General features: G+C 37.6%; 1 protein-coding gene across 3 annotated transcripts in view; it reads left to right on the top strand.

The window, feature by feature from the left end:
• CTNNA1 (catenin alpha 1) overlaps positions 1-18,833 on the top strand; it is a 183,873-nt gene that overhangs the window by 27,587 nt on the left and 137,453 nt on the right. For all 3 annotated transcript variants that reach the window (XM_045893278.3, XM_064595969.1, XM_045893287.3), the window contains exons 2-3: positions 1,679-1,785; positions 3,049-3,244. In XM_045893278.3, coding sequence (XP_045749234.1) covers positions 1,681-1,785; positions 3,049-3,244 — 301 coding nt within the window. In that variant the 5' untranslated portion in view covers positions 1,679-1,680. The remainder of the gene's footprint in view (positions 1-1,678; positions 1,786-3,048; positions 3,245-18,833) is intronic.

Raw genomic sequence — 18,833 nt, forward strand, 5'->3', positions numbered from 1 at the left:
TAGTGATGCTAAGTTTAGTTATCTGTTTAAGAAGGTGGCCATTAGATGGCAAATTTGTAAAGGTATGTCTTGGCCTCTGTAATTAGTAAGTAACTTGTCAAGTGATACTTTGGCATCTTAAAGTATCCTGTTCCCCAGTAGCCTTTCACTTAATGGTGTTAACATCCATTGGTAATTGTTGCCTGAATCAGTTATTACACTGGGGCTTGCAAAATGGTCATTTTCTAATTCTATTCTACATTTATGATAAAGAAATTCCCTTTTTCTTTTGAGAATCTCTATGGTCATAGGATATCTTTCTATGTACTTACCTACCTGGCTACCTGTCAATCAGGCAGTTGCAGTCATCATGCTTTTTGATATTCAATTTGTCATAAATTGGCTGGTGGAGCCTTTGGTTCCTCTGTGTTTTGATAGGTTAGTCTTTGTACCCTTCTTTGCATTCTGCAGAATAGGATAGCTCAGACCTGAAGAGCCCCCGCCTCCCCTTTTTGGGATGAGCCCTGGTTCCCTTTAATGGGAATTGGTGTTTAATAGAAATGAAGACCTGGGCAGGGCGCCTGGGTGGCTCAGTTGGTTAAGCACCTGCCTTCGGCTCGGGTCATGATCCCAGGGTCCTGGGATAGAGCCCCGCATCAGGCTCCCTGTTCAGCGGGAAGCCTGCTTCTCCCTCTCCCACTCCCCCTGCTTGTGTTCCCTCTCTTGCTGTGTCTCTCTCTGTCAAATAAATAAATAAAATCTTAAAAAAAAAAAAAAAAAAAAAAAGAAAGACCTGGGCAACAAGAACACTTTTTTGTTTTTCCTAAATTCTGTAAACATTGTTTCTTAAGAGCAGCACAGTAATGTGTGGTTGGTTATGTGATTTATTTATTCAGGGAACTCTGAAATTTAGGTAGTTTATAATTTTTAATGATTATATGCAGTGCTGTTGTGAACATCATTGTATCCAAGGTTTTACATGCACCTTGATTTTTCATTTAGAATAAAATTCTAGAGGTAGAATTTCTGGGTCCTAAGAACATATTCTTTTAAGGTTTTAAATATCTATCAAGTTGATTGTCTAGAAAGTTTAGTGTTTACTTCAGTTATGTGCCTCCTGTCTTTTTTTAATCTTTCAGGCACTACTTTTAGAAGCAGACACTAACTGTTGGTGTTTTCATTGAAGTCTTTTCCCCTAGTTTTAAAGCCTCTCTCTAATGGAAGTTTACCTTGATACTGATACATTGATAACTTGACTAAGTGCAACTTGAAATTTCTTCTGGCTATGAGTGATAATAGCTGTAGGTGCAGAGGGCAGTGGACTTAAGCATTATGTTTTAATAGAGTAAAAATCAGAATCAGGCCTTCATTCATTTTAGCTTTTCATCCTGATTCTAAGTTGGTGTGGAAAAAAAAAGTAGGAATGGCCTGGTGCCAGAGAAGCCCAAAGGGAAAGGGCTCTATGTGTTTGGGAGTGCCTCTTTTAAGTACCTCTGCTGTTTATAAGCTCAACATTTCAAAGTGTAAGAGGTCAGAGTTATCAGGCCCTCTTGTGCAGGCCAGTAGGAATTTTTTTTCCTATCTGGAATTAAGCTTTGCTGACATAAAAAGTCCTTTTTAAAAGTGGGAGAAGATTTGTTATATATTTCATGTTTATGTTTGATGTTTGCCTCACTTTGACCTTTTGTTTCTTTTTCAGAAATGACTTCTGTCCACGCAGGCAACATAAACTTTAAATGGGACCCTAAAAGCCTAGAGATCAGGACTTTGGCAGTTGAAAGACTGTTGGAGCCTCTTGTTACACAGGTAAGAATCTGCAAACAAATACATAGTTGTAATATGGTTCCATAGTAGTAGGCCTGGTAAACAAACACAGAGCAAATTTAGCTCAAAGCTTTAATTTGAGTAGTTGAGTTTAGGTTAATAGTATTTAGATGGTTAGGCACCACTAATTATTTAAATATTGATGCATGCATTAATTTAACCATATAGGAGCATAGTTATTGCCATTTTCTTGAGTCTTACTGGAAATAATAGGGGATAAGTGGTATGTAATGCAACTTAACAAATATTTGTGTTTTGTAGATCATTTCTTCATCACTTTTTTCTTGGAAGGTATAGGTTGTATTCAAGAAAGATGGGCTGTGAAGCCTTGACTGTTGTCTCTTTACCGTTCTTAACAGACTTTTCCTTGTCTAGGATCAGTTAACAGGTAACTTGAGGGTATAGGTTTGGTATGTTTTGTTACAAATATCAGTGTGATGCCATTTCATTAATTGTTAGCGAGTATTACAGATACATATAAACACGTATACATGCGTACATATATATTTATATATTTTAATATATATAATGCAGAAGTGTGTGGTAAAACTCATGAATATTTACTTTCTTGAAGCCCATCCAGTATAGTTCTAAGCAGGTCTTTTGTGTGGCAAGTTATGCTAATAACAAATCTATAGTCATCTTCAACCTACAGATCATTTGGTATTATATATATTAATGATGGTTAACGTTTTGGGACTTAAAGCACCATCATAGTAGGCTACTTTGGGCAGTACTTCCTTTCTTTGTTAAGGACCTTTACTGATTAATTGCTGAGATTTGTTTGAATAAACTATGAAACAGAATCAGAGCAAGTTACCTTAAAATATTTTACACAGGTTGAAAACAGTGGAAAATGTGACGTCCACGTAAAGCTAGCAAGTTCATTGTTAACCTCTTTCTGGGACTTCATGATGACGTGTAGAGATGTCTAACATGTTTCTGATCAGTTTTTGATTTGTAAAATGAAACTAAAACCTAGTTATCATGTTTGAAAAATTAAAATATTTTTTGTCTTGCACATTGAGATAGCAAAATTATTTTGGCACCTAAATTTAGAGTATTGTTGCTATATATCTTAAATATGGAGAGTGCATGTTACTTGTTAATGCTTAGTGGAATTTATAAATGTGATATTTCATTTTGTTATGAATAATTTACTATTCCGATCTTTAAAGATGGTTGTCTTTCTGTTGTTTTCATTTTAACTGACTACAGTTTAATTTGTAAAAATGAAACTTTTAGGTCACAACTCTGGTAAACACCAATAGTAAGGGGCCTTCAAATAAGAAGAGAGGCCGTTCTAAGAAGGCCCATGTTTTGGCTGCATCTGTTGAACAAGCAACTGAGAATTTTTTGGAGAAGGGGGATAAAATTGCAAAGGAGAGTCAGTTTCTCAAAGAAGAGCTTGTGGCTGCTGTAGAAGATGTTCGAAAACAAGGTAGGTCACTATTGCTTTTTATGTAAAGAGAGGCGGGCTTGTCTAGAAAATTAATCGTTGAAGCTGACTTGTGGCCACTACTCTCATTCTTAAGCTTGCCAGTTGCTCAGTAACTTAAAATATTCATTTATGGGAGATGGATTAAGTTGTACTGGCTTCACTTTTAATCAGGAGAGACACTAACAAAGAAACATTGTGTTTGGAGAATCTGAATCCGCTTCTCTTGGGCATCCTAAGAGTTGAGTCTTAGAAATGTTCCAACAACAGTTTAATAGGACGTAAATGGGGCAGAAGTTTACCTTTCATCCTCTCTAATACCTCTTTTTAGTTCATGCTGTAGATACAGGGGTGATAAATGGAAAAATGTTCAGCCATTCTGAAAATACCCTAGAAGTTGCCTCATTCTGTCAGGCTGGTATGTTAAATTAGCCATGCATCCTTGAAGTGGTTTGAGTTTGAAATAAAAACAAATCTGGGCTTAAAGGAATCCTGTTTTGGGGGAAACTCAGAATTAATAAAAAGTGGAATTGTAACCCACAGCTTGGCAGTAGTGCCTATTAGAAAAACTCGTTATTATGAAGCTACAAGTATGATAAGAAGACTTTACACGTGGAACATTAAATTCTTGAAACTTGTAGTTTTGTGTTAAACTTCTTTTTCAGCAGGAGGACTTAAAGACAGGTTTTTGTGAAGCTGTTGGATATCAACTAAGGTGAACTGAGCTCCTACTCTGTACAGTTGCTTTACTGACCTTTGGGAGAACTTCACTGAATCTCTCATGGCTGATAGTAGTGTGCATAATCCATTGGAGTCTTTTTTTTTTTTTTTTAAGTTTTTTTTAAATTTATTTGACAGCGAGAGAGATAGAGAGAGATCACAAGTAGGCAGACAGGCAGGCAGAGGGAGAGGGAGAAGCAGGCTCCCTGCTGAGCACAGAGCCTGATGTGGGGCTTGATCCCAGGACCCTGGGATCATGACCTGAGCCGAAGGCAGATGCTTAACCATCTGAGCCACCCAGGCGTCCCAGTCCATTGGAGTCTTAATGTCATATTCATTCTGTGACAGTACCCAAAAAAGGGGCAGTGCCTTAAATGGGCATGCTATCGCCAATTGTTCTGAATGTGTGAACTAAGAACTTTGGTAAATATTTTTCTTAATTTTCAGGCTGAAGATAAATGTTTCTAATATTGTAAATGATGAAATTTAAATTCATTATTACTAACTGTAATATGGGTGGATGTATTAGTTATCTACGGCTGTCATAACATAAATTACTATAAACTTGGTGGCTTAGAGCAACAGTTCTGGAGGCCAGATATCTGAAATCAAGGTGTCAGCAGGATTGATTCTTTCTTGGGGGCTCAAGAATCTGTTGCATGTTCTCTCCTAGCTTCTCGTGTTTGCCAGCAATCCTTGGCTTGTAGACTTGTCACTGCAGTCTCTTCCTTCATTGTCTTGTCACATGGCATTCTCCCTATGTGTCTCTGTGTACAAAGTTTCCTCTTAAAAGGATATCAAGCTTTGAATTAGGGTCCTCCCTAAATCCAGTATGACCTCATCTTTACTTGATTATGTCTGCAAAGACCCTGTTTGCAAATAAGGCCACATTCATAGGTTCTGGGTGGGTATGAGTTTTGGGGGACATTATTCATCCCATTAGAGTGGGCTTTGAATAAATTTATTTTAAAGCAGTTAAATTGTCTAGTTCAAGACAATTTCTGAGTTTCTTGTTAAGGAAATCAGAATGGCTCTTATTTCATTGTCCTTTGAGAAAGTTTGTTCCCAGGCCTTTTTGCCTGAAAATAGTAGCACTTGATGAATTTCACCAAATGTTCCTTGAGTCTAGTAACTAAGATATTTATTTTGAAAATACATTTAATTGTTATAGGTAACTTTTAATTTCACTCTATATATGTTCCTTGTTTCAGAAGTTTCTCTGATGCAAATTTGTAGCAATCATGGCATAATACTTGCACCTCTTTCCCCCCCAAGCCCCCCACAGTTTTGAATGCATATCTAAATTTGTTTTCTTGTTTGTATTTATATCTGAGAAGATCTTTTATGTGGCTCTGAATCATAAGTACTTGTCTGTCCTAGGCCAACTTTGCAATTATTTATGATCATGATCTATTCACCATAATTTGCCTTCTCTCCTTGCTTTTTCTCCTTGAAAAATAAAAAAAAAAGCTAAAACAAAAATATAACTGCCTCCCATCATCATTACTGCATCAGATATGAAAAGCTGAAGTGCCTTGCTTTTTTCTGTTGGCTTACTTTTTTTTTTTTTTTTTTTGAGAATCTTAACAAGTGATGATGCAACCTCTCTCCTCTCATAAATAGAACAAAGTACGTATTATGAAAATGGTTAAGTGCGTATTCTTTAATCAACCAAGCCTTGTTGGTTATGTTGTTGAAGCTGTTTACTCATCATTTGAAACCCTGTAGTGGCATTAATATGTTTGCAGATTCTTTGACTCCCCTCCCTTAAAAAAGTGGAGCCTGACTTTGACTCTCTAAAGAATAGAATGTGGTAGAAGTGATATTATCTACTTTTAAAGCAAAGTCATAAAGAGAGTATAGTATCTGCCTGGCTCTTTCTCATGGATTATTAACTTTGGGGGAAGCTGTCAGTACCAGTTTCCCAAGCTTCTGAGTAAGCCACCTTAGAAGCAGATCCTCCAGCTCCAGTCAGGTTTTAAAAGATGCCAGCCCTAACCAACTCCAAATTCCTGACCCACAGAAGACTCAGGAGATAATAAGTGTTTATTTTAAGCTACCAGATTTGGGGAGAATTTGTTAGGCAGCAAAAGATAATACAGACACCTTTCCCGGCCCTGGCTTCGTTCTGAGCACTTAAACGAAACTCCAACCTAAGTGCTCTGAATTTTACTGGTATATAAAACACAGACTATGATTTTTTAAAACATTTTATTATGTTATGTTAGTCACCATACAATACATCATTACTTTTTGATATAGTGATCCACGATTCATAGTTTTCGTATAACACCCAGTGCTCCATGCAGTACGTGCCCTCCTTAATACTCATCACGGGGCTAAACCCATCCCCCCACACCTTCCCCTCTAAAACCCTCAGTTTGTTTCTCAGAGTCCCTAGTCTCTCATGGTTCGTCTCTCCCTCCGATTTCCCCTCCTTCCTTTTTCCCTTTCTTCTATTGTCCTCCATGCTATTCCTTTTGTTCCACAAATAAGTGAAACCATATGATAGTTGACTTTCTCTGCTTGACTTATTTCACTTAGCATAATCTCCTCCAGTCCCATCCATGTTGGTGTAAAAGTTGGGTATTCGTCCTTTTTGATGGCTGAGTAATATTCTGTTGTATATATGGACCACATCATCTTTATCCATTCATCTGTTGAGGGGCATCTCGGCTCTTTCCACAGTTTGGCTATTGCGGACATTGCCGCTATGAACATTGGGGTGCATATGGCCCTTCTTTTCACTACATCTGTGTCTTTGGGGTAAATACCCAGGAGTGCAATTGCTGGGTCATAGGGTAGCTCTATTTTTAAATTTTTGAGGCACCTCCACACTGTTTTCCAAAGTGGCTGTACCAACTTGCATTCCCACCAACTGTAAGAGGGTTCCCCTTTCTCCACAACCTCTCCAACATTTGTTGTTTCTTTCCCTGTCCATTTTGGCCATTCTAACTGGTGTAAGGTGGTATCTCAATGTGGTTTTGATTTGAATTTCCCTGATGGCTAATGATGATGAACATTTTTTCATGTGTCTGTTAGCCATTTGTATGTCGTCTTTGGAGAAGTGTCTGTTCATATCTTCTGCCCATTTTTGGACTTGATGGTTTTTTTTGGGTGTTGAATTTGAGAAGTTCTTTATAGATCTTGGATACCAGCCCTTTACCTGTAGTGTCATTTGCAAATATCTTCTCCCATTCTGTGGGTTGCTTCTTTGTTTTGTTGACTGTTTCCTTTGCTGTGCAGAAGCTTTTTATCTTGATGAAGTCCCAAAAGTTCATTCTTGCTTTTGTTTCACTAGCCTTTGGAGATGTATCTTGAAAGAAGTTGCTGTGGCCGATGTCAAAGAGGTTACTGCCTATGTTCTCCTCTAGGATTTTGATGGATAAAACACAGACTATGATTTACCTAAAGCTTCACAGAGGATTTTAATAAAGTGGAGTTAGAATTCTTTGCATTTGAGTTTGTTGCTATCCACTGGGACACTTCATTGTTAAAGGATGTTATACGATTTCTTTGTTCTGAATCAATGTGAAGTACTTCTGTATAGTACACGTTTGCAAAAAAAATTTTTTTGGTAAAGGGCCAAGTAGTAAATATTTTAGACTTTACTGGTTATAAGGTCTCTGTTGACACTATTCAGTTGACACTATTCAGTTCTACAGTTGTGCTGGGAAAGCAGCTACAGGTAATATATAAACAAATGGGCATGGCTTTGTTCCACTAGAACTTACTTATAAAACAGATAAGGGGCCAGATTTGACCCATAGGCTCTGGTTAACTGACTTCAGATTAGGGTTTTCACAGAGTTAAAGATAGGAGTTTATGTTTTCAGTAAACAATTTATGTATTTATTTATAACACTTTGAGCCGAAAGTTAAGCTTTTTATATTTTTGAGTTTGTACAAGTGCTGTGCTTTCTGTGCAGTCATCATTAATAAACAGAGACTTAAATGTATACAGGTTTTCAGAATAACTTTATTTTCTTCTTGTTTTGCCCCGATTACATGAATAATAAACACAAATATTTGTGAGTACATTAAAACCTTACCAAACTAACACCGTCACTAGGTAAAACATTAATATGATTATACAGGGCCACCTTACCTCAAGGCCAATGCAGTGGACATGTGAGTCTCCTGTGGTAGATGGGAGCCAATTACCAATTGCATGCCATCCAAATTCTTGTGATCTAGGAGTTTCATTTTACTGCCCATCACCTCTAACTAGTTGTTGAATAACTACCTACCTTATGTGGGCTGAGGCATATGTATGCCTCTTTTTTGTGTGTGCTTTTTTTGGGGGGACCCTTTCCACCCCCACACCCCCCTACCCTGATTTGGTCATTCTTACCTTACACTTTTTCTTCCTAGCTCTTATCACAGTGGTAATTAGATAATTGGTTGTCTTCCCCTCTCTAGGCTCCAGTAGGACAGGTGTCTGTGCTGGTCTGGTGACCATTCTCTCCAGCTCCTGTCATGGTGCCTGATCCGTGATAGGCACTTAATTGTTTAAAGAGGATAATTGACTATGTTCTCCAAGAAGTGTGTGAGAAAAGGCTCTTGTCTCAAAAATTACAATGAGTTTTCCTTCCCCGTGCCAAATGTAAATACAGGGGTAGGGTTGGAAAATCTTACCTTTAAAAAAAATTGAGATATGATTCATATAACATAAAATTCATCCCTTTAAAGCATATACATTGGTGGTTTTAGTATATTCAGAGTGGTGCAGCTGTCACCATTATCTCATTCCAGAATGTTTTCATCTCCGCAAAAGGAAATCTTGTATTAGCAGTCACTCCTCATATATATATATACACACACACACACTATATATATGTGTGTGTGTGTGTGTGTGTATATATATATATATATAAAACAATACCTAAAAAAGAGTATGAGTGTATTTTACGAATCCTTGAATAGTGCTCTGATGAGAAAAAGAGGGCTCTTAGCTGGGAAGGAGACATCCAAGGGACAGAGATGGAAAGGTGTAAATGAAACTTGTTTGAAAAAGAGCAGACATTAAAAAAAGAGGACCAGTGATGTTAGGTTGGAAGTAGAGTGATGAGGAATAGTTTCTACTAGAACAGAGTTTTAAAAAAATCCTTTAGTTATATTTCACAGTTGGATCTCAAAGACCAAGATCAGAGACTTGCTGTTGTATCATGGACATTTCTGGGTGGTTGAAGGAGAAGGCCCAAAGAAGCTGAGGTACACCTTTGTGTAGCCCTGCACTGCTTCTAATGATAATGTGCTCAGCAAAAGGGCCAAATAGATGATGATTGGTGCACTGGACATTCGTGTATTTCCTGGGAAAAATCCTGTGTCAGAGAAACCACAGTGGGGAAAGGACTGGGAGACTGTGTGGTCTCTGATGAAGAGAGACTGTCTGCTAGCAGAGAGGAGACTTTTATTCCTGTTTGTCCCAGAGCTTATAATCCAGACACTTGGACATGAAAAGTACATTAGTAGCACGAATGGGAGAGTAAGCATGGAATCGGAAAAGCTTCCTGAAGGTGCACTCGATCATGAAAGGTGAAAGGAGGGAGGGGAAAAAGTCATCTAGTTAGGGAAGTCATCTAGTTAGAAAAATAGACTGCATGATGTGCATGGGGGAATAGTTAGGGCCTGGCTTGGAGAGGGGTGCTGGGAGGAAAGGTTAGAAGAAAAGAGGTTGGAGCTAGATTTTAGAGGATAGTTTGGAATGTCAGGTGAAGGAGGGAGAATTCTCAGGGAAATGATAGGGGTTGGAATAGATCTCGAGTTTCAGGTTCCCCTATACTTGAATGTATCTAATTGATACAGGCTTTGCTAACCTCTGGAAGCAGCTTTTCCCAGCACTGCTTTATGCTTATTTTTAAAGCTCTTTTTCTTCTTAAATTAAACTGAAATATGTCTCGTTAACTTTCTTCCTGTTTTAAGAAGTTCTGCCATCTGGGTGACACGAAATAAGGAGTGGTGTTTTGGGGAGATGAGTCTCTCAGCTGTGTGCAGGAAGAGTTAAATGGGTTGGGAGAGAGCCTGGAGCAGGACCAATAGTCAGGAAACCTTCATAGTGGTGAGGGGTAAGATGGAGCTGTTGAGGAAGGGACTGCTGTAATGGGAAAGGGAGAATGGGCCAGTTGTTATGCAGGTTAACTTCCAGCTTGGCCTGAGCAGATGGCTGATCTTATTTATGGATAAAAATGAGGGGCCTAGTGTGTGAAAAATTGTAATAATTTATTTTCCTGTAAGTTGAATCATTTAGGGTATGTGTTAAGGCAGTGTGTGCTCCTAAAATCTCCAGGGAAATTACCTAGTATCAGCATATTCTCCTCAGCTTAAAGCCATTAAGATTCTGTTGTACCAGTTTTCAGTCAAGTCAGAAAAATTCTATTACACTGTTTGCTTTAGTGTTTGTTTACACTAATAAAAAGTCACTTAACAGGTGAATTTTATTTTTCTTAACTTTTAATTTTGAATCACAGGGATTTTCAAAAGATAGCACAGAGTGGTTCAGTATATCTGTTACTGAGTTTCCCCCAGTGGTTATATCTTTTTTTTTTTTTTTTTTTTTTTTAGATTATTTATTTATTTTTTTGACAGAAAGAGAGAGCCAAAGAGGGACGGGAATGGCAGAGGGAGAGGGAGAAGCAAGCTCCCTGCCCAACAGTGAGCCCCATGCAGGGAGCCCAGTGCGATGCAGGGAGCTCGATGTGAGGCTCGATCCCAGGCCCCTGGGATCATGACTGAGCCGAAGGCAGGCTCAACCGACTGAGCCACCCAGGTACCACCCAGTGGTTTATCTTATGGAACTATGGTACAGTATCAACACCAGGAAATTGACATTGGCACAATATCTATATATAACTCTCTGGTTTTATCACTTGTGTACATTTGTTTCGTCCCAACACCCTTTGCAACTCCTCTGTCTCCATGTCTGATTCTGTCATTTCAAGAAAATTGTATAAATGGAATCAGACAGTATATGACCTTTTGAGATTGGCTTTTTTTTAGTCAGCATGATGCTCTTGAGAGCCGTTCAAGTTGGTATATCAATAGTTGGTAACTTTGTTGTTAGGTAGTATTCTGTGATACTCCATGGTGTGGATATAGCTTGTCTTTTCATCCTGTTAACAGGTGTTTTGCATAGTAAAAGTCTTTAATTTGAGTAAGTCCCATTTATTGACCCCCTTCATGAATTGGGCTTTTGGTGTCTAAGAATTCTTCCCCAGGGTTTAGCTCATGAGGATTTTCTCCTGTTTTCTTAAAAAAGTTTTTTAGTTTTATGTTTTACATTTAAATCTATGACTCATTTTGGGTTAATTTTTGTATAACATGTAAAGTTTAGGGTGAGTTCATTCTCCCCCAGCCCTCTACCCCAGGGACACCTAGTTGCCCCAGTACCATTTGTTGGAAAGACTCTGTTTCCTCCATTGAATTGCTTTTGCACCCTTACTAAAAATTGGTCAGCTGTGCTTGTGTGGGATTATTTCTGGGTTCTTTATTTTGTTCCATTGATCGCTGTGTCTTTCCTTTGCCAGTACCCACATGGTCTTTATTACTATAGCTGTAGGAGTCTCAGAATTGGATAGAATGATTCCTCCCACTTAATATTTTCCTGAATTGTTATGCTATCTCTTTTGTTTTTCCATATAAATTTTAGATAAGCTTATCTGTTTCTACAAAAAAATCTGCAATTTTGATAGAATTACATTAAACTTGTAATTTGGGGAGAATTTATATTTTTAATATATTCAATCATCTAATCCATTACAAAAATGTTTCCTTCTATTTAGATCTTTTTTTGATTTCTTTCATCAGTGTTTACATATAAGTCCTCTACTTGTTATTTTAGATTTACACTATTTCATTTTTTGAATAATTATAAATAGTATTTTATATTTATATAGCTTTGTGTTTTCTTTCAAGTACTTGGCTAAATGCATATGCATTTTACCCTAGTTTTAATTCTAGCTTTGATAGCATTTTATTGTCTTGTAAAAAATTTTACACTAATTATAGGCATTTTTTAATTCAATATAACTTTGTAATTTATAATGTTTAAAACTACTTTTTATTGCATAATTTCCCTGTTGGGCTTAAAAGTTGTTTTTATGTTTTTGATATAAATAATGCTCAAGAGTGTGAACATGTACAGTGTCACCCTCCCTGCCCCCTTTTAAAAATTATATCATTAAGATACATCTCCAGGAGTAGGGCGCCTGGGTGGTTCAGTTGGTTAAGCGACTGCTTTCGGCTCAGGTAATGATCCTGGAGTCCCTGGATCGAGTCCCGCATCGGGCTCCCTGCTCTGCAGGGAGTCTGCTTCTCCCTCTGACCCTCCCCCCTCTCATGCTCTCTGTCTCTCATTCTCTCTCTCGCAAATAAATAAAAATAAAAAAAAAGAAATACATCTAGTTCAGAGCTGTTAAAGCAAAAAGGGAGTTTATGGGCCTTCGTAATTGGGAATTCCAGGAGTAGATTTTGAGTTCAGGGATAGTTACCTTTGAGTGACTCAAAGGATGTAAGGCTTTCTTCATCACTTGACTCCATTTATTTCATTTTACCTCCCCTCCCCTCCTTCCCACCGCCTGCCGGCCTCCCTCCCTCCCTCCCTCCCTCCCTCCTTCCCTTCCTTCCTTCCTTCCTTCTCTCCTTATTCGAATGTAGTTGACAGACAGTGTTACATTAGTTTCAGATATACAACATAGTGATAGGACAAGTTTATACATTATGCTGTGTTCATCACAGGTATAGCTACCATCTGTCACCATGCATTGCTGTTAAAAAATTATTGACTGTATTCCTTATGCTGTGCCTTTTATTCCTGTGACTTTCAATTTCACAACTGGTAGCCTTTATTTCCCACTCCTCTTCACTTAATTTGCCTGTCCCCCCCCCCCCCCCCGCCCCCCAGCATCCATCAGTTTGTTCTCTATAGGTCTGATTCTGTTTTTTTTTAATTTTTCTTTTCTTTTCTTTTTTTTTTAGATTCCACATATGAGTGAAATCATAAGATATTTGTCTTTCTCAGTCTGACTTACTTCACTTAGCTTATACCCTCTAGGTCCATCCATGTTGTTGCAAATGGCACAATCTCATCCCTTTTTAATGGCTACATAATATTCCATTGAACTTACCTCTCTTTTCATATGTACATATTGGACAAGATGTAGTTTGAGGTGGTGATCCTAGTTTTGTTACCCTAGCAGAAAAAGAGCTTTTTTTCCTCTGCCTCTATATTTTAGTCATAGAGGGGACTGGTTAGCTTTGCTTGGGTGATCCTCAGCACTGAATCAGTTTCTAGCCAGCCTGGATCACATGTTCACCCTAGGACATGAGGAATGGGGGAGAGTTCTCCAAAGGAATAAGGGTATAATAAAGTGGTATTGAGTAGAAGCAAATTTTTTTGACAAGTAATGGGATAGTCTGTTAACATTGTCTGCTATCTTTATAGATGTAAAATGCTACTTCCTTAAAAAAACGAGCTCTATTTGGTGGGAATTGATGTTGACCATTCTTCATAGTGCTTGTGAGAGACCCTAGGGCAGTGGTAGGTATCTGTAAACCTTCATCCTCCTTTGTTGATTGGTTGAATCCCTGTTATTTTTCCTATCGATTGGAATTTTACCACATTCTCAACGATTGAGTTATGTCTTACTGGACTTGGAGGTGCGTAGGGGGAAGGGCAGGGGGAGAGGGAGAGAGAGTCCCAGAGCTGACCATGGACCGTGTGACAACCCTGAGATCCTGAGATCACGACCTGAGCAGAAACCGAGTCAGGTACTTAACCAGCTATGCCACCTAGGCCGCCCTTGAGAAAACATTTAATAGTGAAAGCAGATAGCCCTTCTTCTCAAATGGATGGAAGTTCGTGAAAATATGGTAAATTCTTTTACTGAATATTCTTGTCCAGTAAATAGAAAGCAAATACTTTGGGGCACCTGGGTGGCTCAGTCATTAAGCATCTGCCTTTGGCTCAGGTCATGATCCCAGGGTCCTGGGATCGAGGCCTGCGTCTGGCTACCTGCTCAGCAGGAAGCCTGCTTCTCCCTCTCCCACTCCCCCTGCTTGTGTTCCCTCTCTCCTGTCTCTCTCTCTCTGTCAAATAAGTAAAATCTTAAAAAAAAAAAAAAGAAGAAAGCAAATACTTTAATGTTTGGCTTGTACCCTTTTTCATGTTTATTTATGTTTAGGCAGTATTTGTCATGAGATTTCTTTGGAGGCTTTTCTTTTCAAGTTCTGGCTTTTGGATTGGTATTCTGTTTCAGGTAAGCTTTGATTATAGTGCAAGTGCCTTGTCTTTGAGTGGAAGTAAGACTTTAATTGAGAGTAGTCAATGTTGTTCAATACTAAGTCTCAATCGTTACAAGAACCACCTTGTCAGTTTTAGAGCAAAAAAACAGTATTTATTGGTCTACTAAAACAATAGAGTTAAAACTATTGAGTTTGTTAGCACCTGAATGATCTTAGTAGCTATAGTTTATTTGTGAGTATACTCTTTAATGGTCTTGTTGCACAGATATCTTCTCACCTTTTTTAAATGTTGAAAGCACAGAATTACCCAGTCAGATAAAACTGATGGTCTCTTAGGACATTTCATAACGAAGGGATAGGCAATGAGGGTTTTTAATTGATAAGAATTAAGAGACATTCTCTTACTTTATTTTTATTTTATTTTAATTTTTTAAGAGACATTCTTTTAGCTCGGTAATTGTGTAGTAAAATTGAGGACATAGGTGCCATTTTCCTTGGTACAGCTTGAATCATTTGTATATAGGGAGAAAAATAAATATACACATGTATGGAGAGGTATTTGTGCACCTGTATATGTAAGTGTATGTGTATATATATGTGTGTGTATATGTATTTTATATATATGTGTGTATATACCTACATATACATATGTGGCAAGGCAATTTTAAGGAAAATAATGATGTATTTTATCCTTGACAAAAGGATATTGAGCACAAGCTGTCAGGTTCTCGAGGCATGATTTTCTCCCTGGCAACTGCCTAGAGTCAGATTGAAGGAGGTGAAAATTAGTCTCCTGTCCAGTGCAGATGTTGACAGCCTCAGACTGATGTACCCACATCTAATATAGGCAGCCTGGAAGATAGATGTTAAAAGGCAGATGTGATCAGGGCAAAGCAACTGTCGAGACTTTCTTTGGGTAGGGTTTGAGAGGTAGACAGGAGACAGTGGAATCTGGTTTAGGTAGTTCATGATGTGAAGACCTGAAAGATAGCTTTGTGTGGGTATGTGAGAGATTGCATTTTAATTTGGTCTTGTTAGTGTGATTTTTAATCAGGTTGGAATCAGGTGCTTGATCTTACATATGGGCTCTTCGATTTTTCACAGGAGAAAACTGACAAGTATTCCTACCCTGGAATGTTGATTATGGGTTTCAAAAAGTGTTAATAATGATGCTCTGGAAGAGCAATAGCAGAGAAATATTTAACATTTTGAAAAAGATTTAAGTTAATTAGATTTTCATATTAGTATGATCATTTTCTTCATTAAAGTTACCAAGAAATCATCTGATTTTTCTCATATTCTTGTTTTGAGTTCTGGCTTCTTACTGTTATCCTGACTTTTCCCCTTGCCATCTTGCTATATTTTGCATGCTGTGTTCTCCTCTTATTGTTGTGGATGTCTCTTTTCATGTGATCCCCTGATGGCTGGGACTGTTTTTGGAAGTGCTCCCATTCCAGTTCTTTCCCTTCCCATGTTCCTGAGGTCTGTGATTAATTTAAAACTTGTTCATTATTGACCCCCATTCCTCCACTCCCACCATTTAATTCATTTTCTCTTGCTCTTCATTTAACTTGAGCAGGAAAAGTGAAATAAAATTCCAAAAAAAATCATTAACTGGTTGTCATCTGGGTGTTTTATGTCTTAAAGTTGTCTTTCTGACTTAAACTGTAAGTCTCTAGGGTGGAGGCTGTATTTTCTTTGACTTGGGATGTGTCAAGCATGCTGTCTGCTTCTGGATCACTACCCTTATGTGAGCATATGCTGCTTTTGCAGAGACTTGGTTTCTGGTATAGCCAGCTTGAAAGTGAGGAAAGGAGAAAGAAGTTATTAAATTCTAATGTTTCCTTACATTTTGAAATTGTTCCTCCTTTTTAAAAAATTGTCTTGTTAAATGTTTAATGGATAACACTGACCAACACAATAATACTTTTAAGTTACACTGGGTAATAGTATTGCCTTAACATATTTGTACGGTGTAGCTGAGGAAGTTATCTTAGGTATTAAAATTTTGACTTTGGCATGACTTCAACCATGATGTTGCAGTAACGTGGTTTCTACTAGTTAATTTCTTAAGAAAGTGATTCCAAGTTGAAATGCATGTTATGCATTTATTTGAATGTGTAATCAGGAAGTAAGTGCCTCTCTTTGAAGTGTTTCTGAATAGCAGCAGGGCACACTTGAATTAGTAAGGAAAATGAGAACATGAATATGTGTGGTACTCTATTTTAACTTTTTTTAAAAATCCATTTTGTCGCCTGGTAAAAGTAGAAATTTCAAAGCTCCTTTCTGTTATCTCCAGGGAATGAGAAAGGGCGAGTAGGTTGAGAGTTTTTCTAGGCACTCTCTGAGCTGATTCCGAGGGGCTTATAGTAGTTATATAACATGATATTAAATGTTTATTTCCTGGGTTGATATTCAAAAGATGAACAGTTTTGTGGATTAAAAATGGCCCCCCAGGAAAGTTCTATTAAAGCATCTGTTAGGAATTCTTTGAATCATTGTCAGTTTTTCTCTAATTGTGGAGCATTATCTAGAGGTCTCTGATTTTTGCCAAATATCCCCCAGTGATGAATGGAAAGGTGAAAGAGGATTAAGTTAAGTGTTCATCCCCATGTCACAGGGTATGGTGATACATACCAGTGATATATACATACAGGTTATGTCTGATACATACTACCATTTGGTTCCTTCCCCTAAGGAGTATGCAATGAAATCCGTCATTCTTTGCAACGGTATTGCCAGTTCATCTTCATTCACAAGTAAGGAAAATATTTTATTACCGGGTCATGGAAAAAGAATTAAAAAATTGGGGGGCTGGGGGGAGTGGGGCAGGTTGAGAAATGGGTGTTAATTCTTGATTATCTTGAAGCTAGCAAATAATTTTATGAAGGCTTGGTTCTGTCAGTTTATTATTTTATAAAAATAAAATTGGTGGAATAATAAAGACATAACAGTTACATCACTTTTTGGTGAGATCCATTAATCAGATATATTTAAGAGAATTTGGTATAAAGTAAGCCTGTCAGTGGACCTAGAGTATTGAAAAAGTAACTTTTAAGAATTAGGAATCCCATGGTAGGGGACTTTTAGCTATTCAAATTCAGGGTTGGGTGTTTTTTACTTTCCTCTGTAAAGATGCCAAACTATCAAGTGGAGGGTGATTTATAACAGACTTACTTGTGATGTTGGTTGCTTGCTCCCCCCCCCCCCAAGTCTCCTCTGTTACTCCTTGGGTAGAATTAAAAACTTTTTTTTAAAAAAGCTAATTTTCTTCAGTGACTGTTTTTGATGGTAAGAGCAAAAAGAAGAAAATAAAAATCAGCTATAATTTTGCTATCCAGAGATGAAACCAGTGGTTAAAATTTTGGTTGTAGACCCTTAAACTTTGTTTTCTATGAATAGATTTACGTGGGTAGAAATATATTGTGTTCGATAGAGTCATTTACTTTTTTTTTAAGTACTCTGATACAACATAATATTTAGTGACTGCGTTATCCTCTATAGAGTAATATGATTTAAGGGGGTTATTTTGAATCAGAAACCTAAAGACTAATGTTTTTGTGGCCGAAGTTTTATTCTCTTTTCAAAAGTTTGAAAGGGATATGGTAAATAGGACAGTTTTTTATTTTGAAGACTGAAGGCTGCCATTGTTGACAAGTATAATATGAGATAGTTGATTGAAAAGAAAAAAAATTGAGGTATTTAAAATCATTTTGAGGTAGAGATCAAAATGAGTTGAGCCAAGGCCATTTGGGAAATCAGTGGAAGAGGGGGAATCAGAATTCCACATATGGCCTTGAAATTGATCCTGAAATGAATAAGGAATTTGAACATGTTTGAGATGGTGAATGTTTTTCAGCTCTTCCGGAAGCTTCTGTCGTTTTGACACAGGCTGTGTTTGTGGTCCTCTAAAGCATATTGAGGTGAATGTCTTAAAATCTTTCTCTGTATTTGGTGGTTGATAACAGTGTGCTCTCATAAAATATTCTATTTAAGAAATACCTACTTAAAGTTTGTATAATAGTTGAATTCCTGCAGCAACTAAACAAAAATAATAATGAGATTGGGGCTACAGATGGCCCCTTATTTTATCGCTTGGCTCACCCATATTTTAGATAAGCTTCTTAAGACAGCTGATTTCACAAAGCTTTTATATTTTCTACTGTATGCTAATTTTACTTTTTTCTTTTTACAGTGGCACTTAGTAGCTGTGGGTTTTTTATACCTTAGAAAAAGAAATGTTGTATATCGACTTTGAGTGCTTTTCTTGGAAACCTTAAGTTTTATGTATCATGGGCACCCTTGTGGCTCAGTCGTGAAGTGTCTGCCTTCGGCTCAGGTCATGATCCCAGGGTCCTGGGATCGAGCCCCACATCGGGTTCCCTGCTCAGCGGGAAGCCTGCTTCTCCCTCTCCCACTCCCCCTACTTGTGTTCCCTCTCTCACTGTCTCTCTCTCTCTCTGTCAAATAAATAAATAAAATCTTTTAAAAAAAAGTTTTATGTATCACAGACATGAATTAAAGATAGTTTGCATTTTTTGATCATTTAAAAACTTTTTTTCTTTAAAACTACATATGTTCAGGGATATCTGGCTGGCTCAGTTGGAAGAGCATGCAACTCTTGATACTTG

The sequence above is a fragment of the Mirounga angustirostris genome, unplaced genomic scaffold (genome assembly GCF_029215605.1).
Source record: "Mirounga angustirostris isolate CCGP_5_RB_7025 unplaced genomic scaffold, mMirAng1.0.hap1 SCAF_7, whole genome shotgun sequence".
Lineage (NCBI taxonomy): Eukaryota > Metazoa > Chordata > Mammalia > Carnivora > Phocidae > Mirounga > Mirounga angustirostris.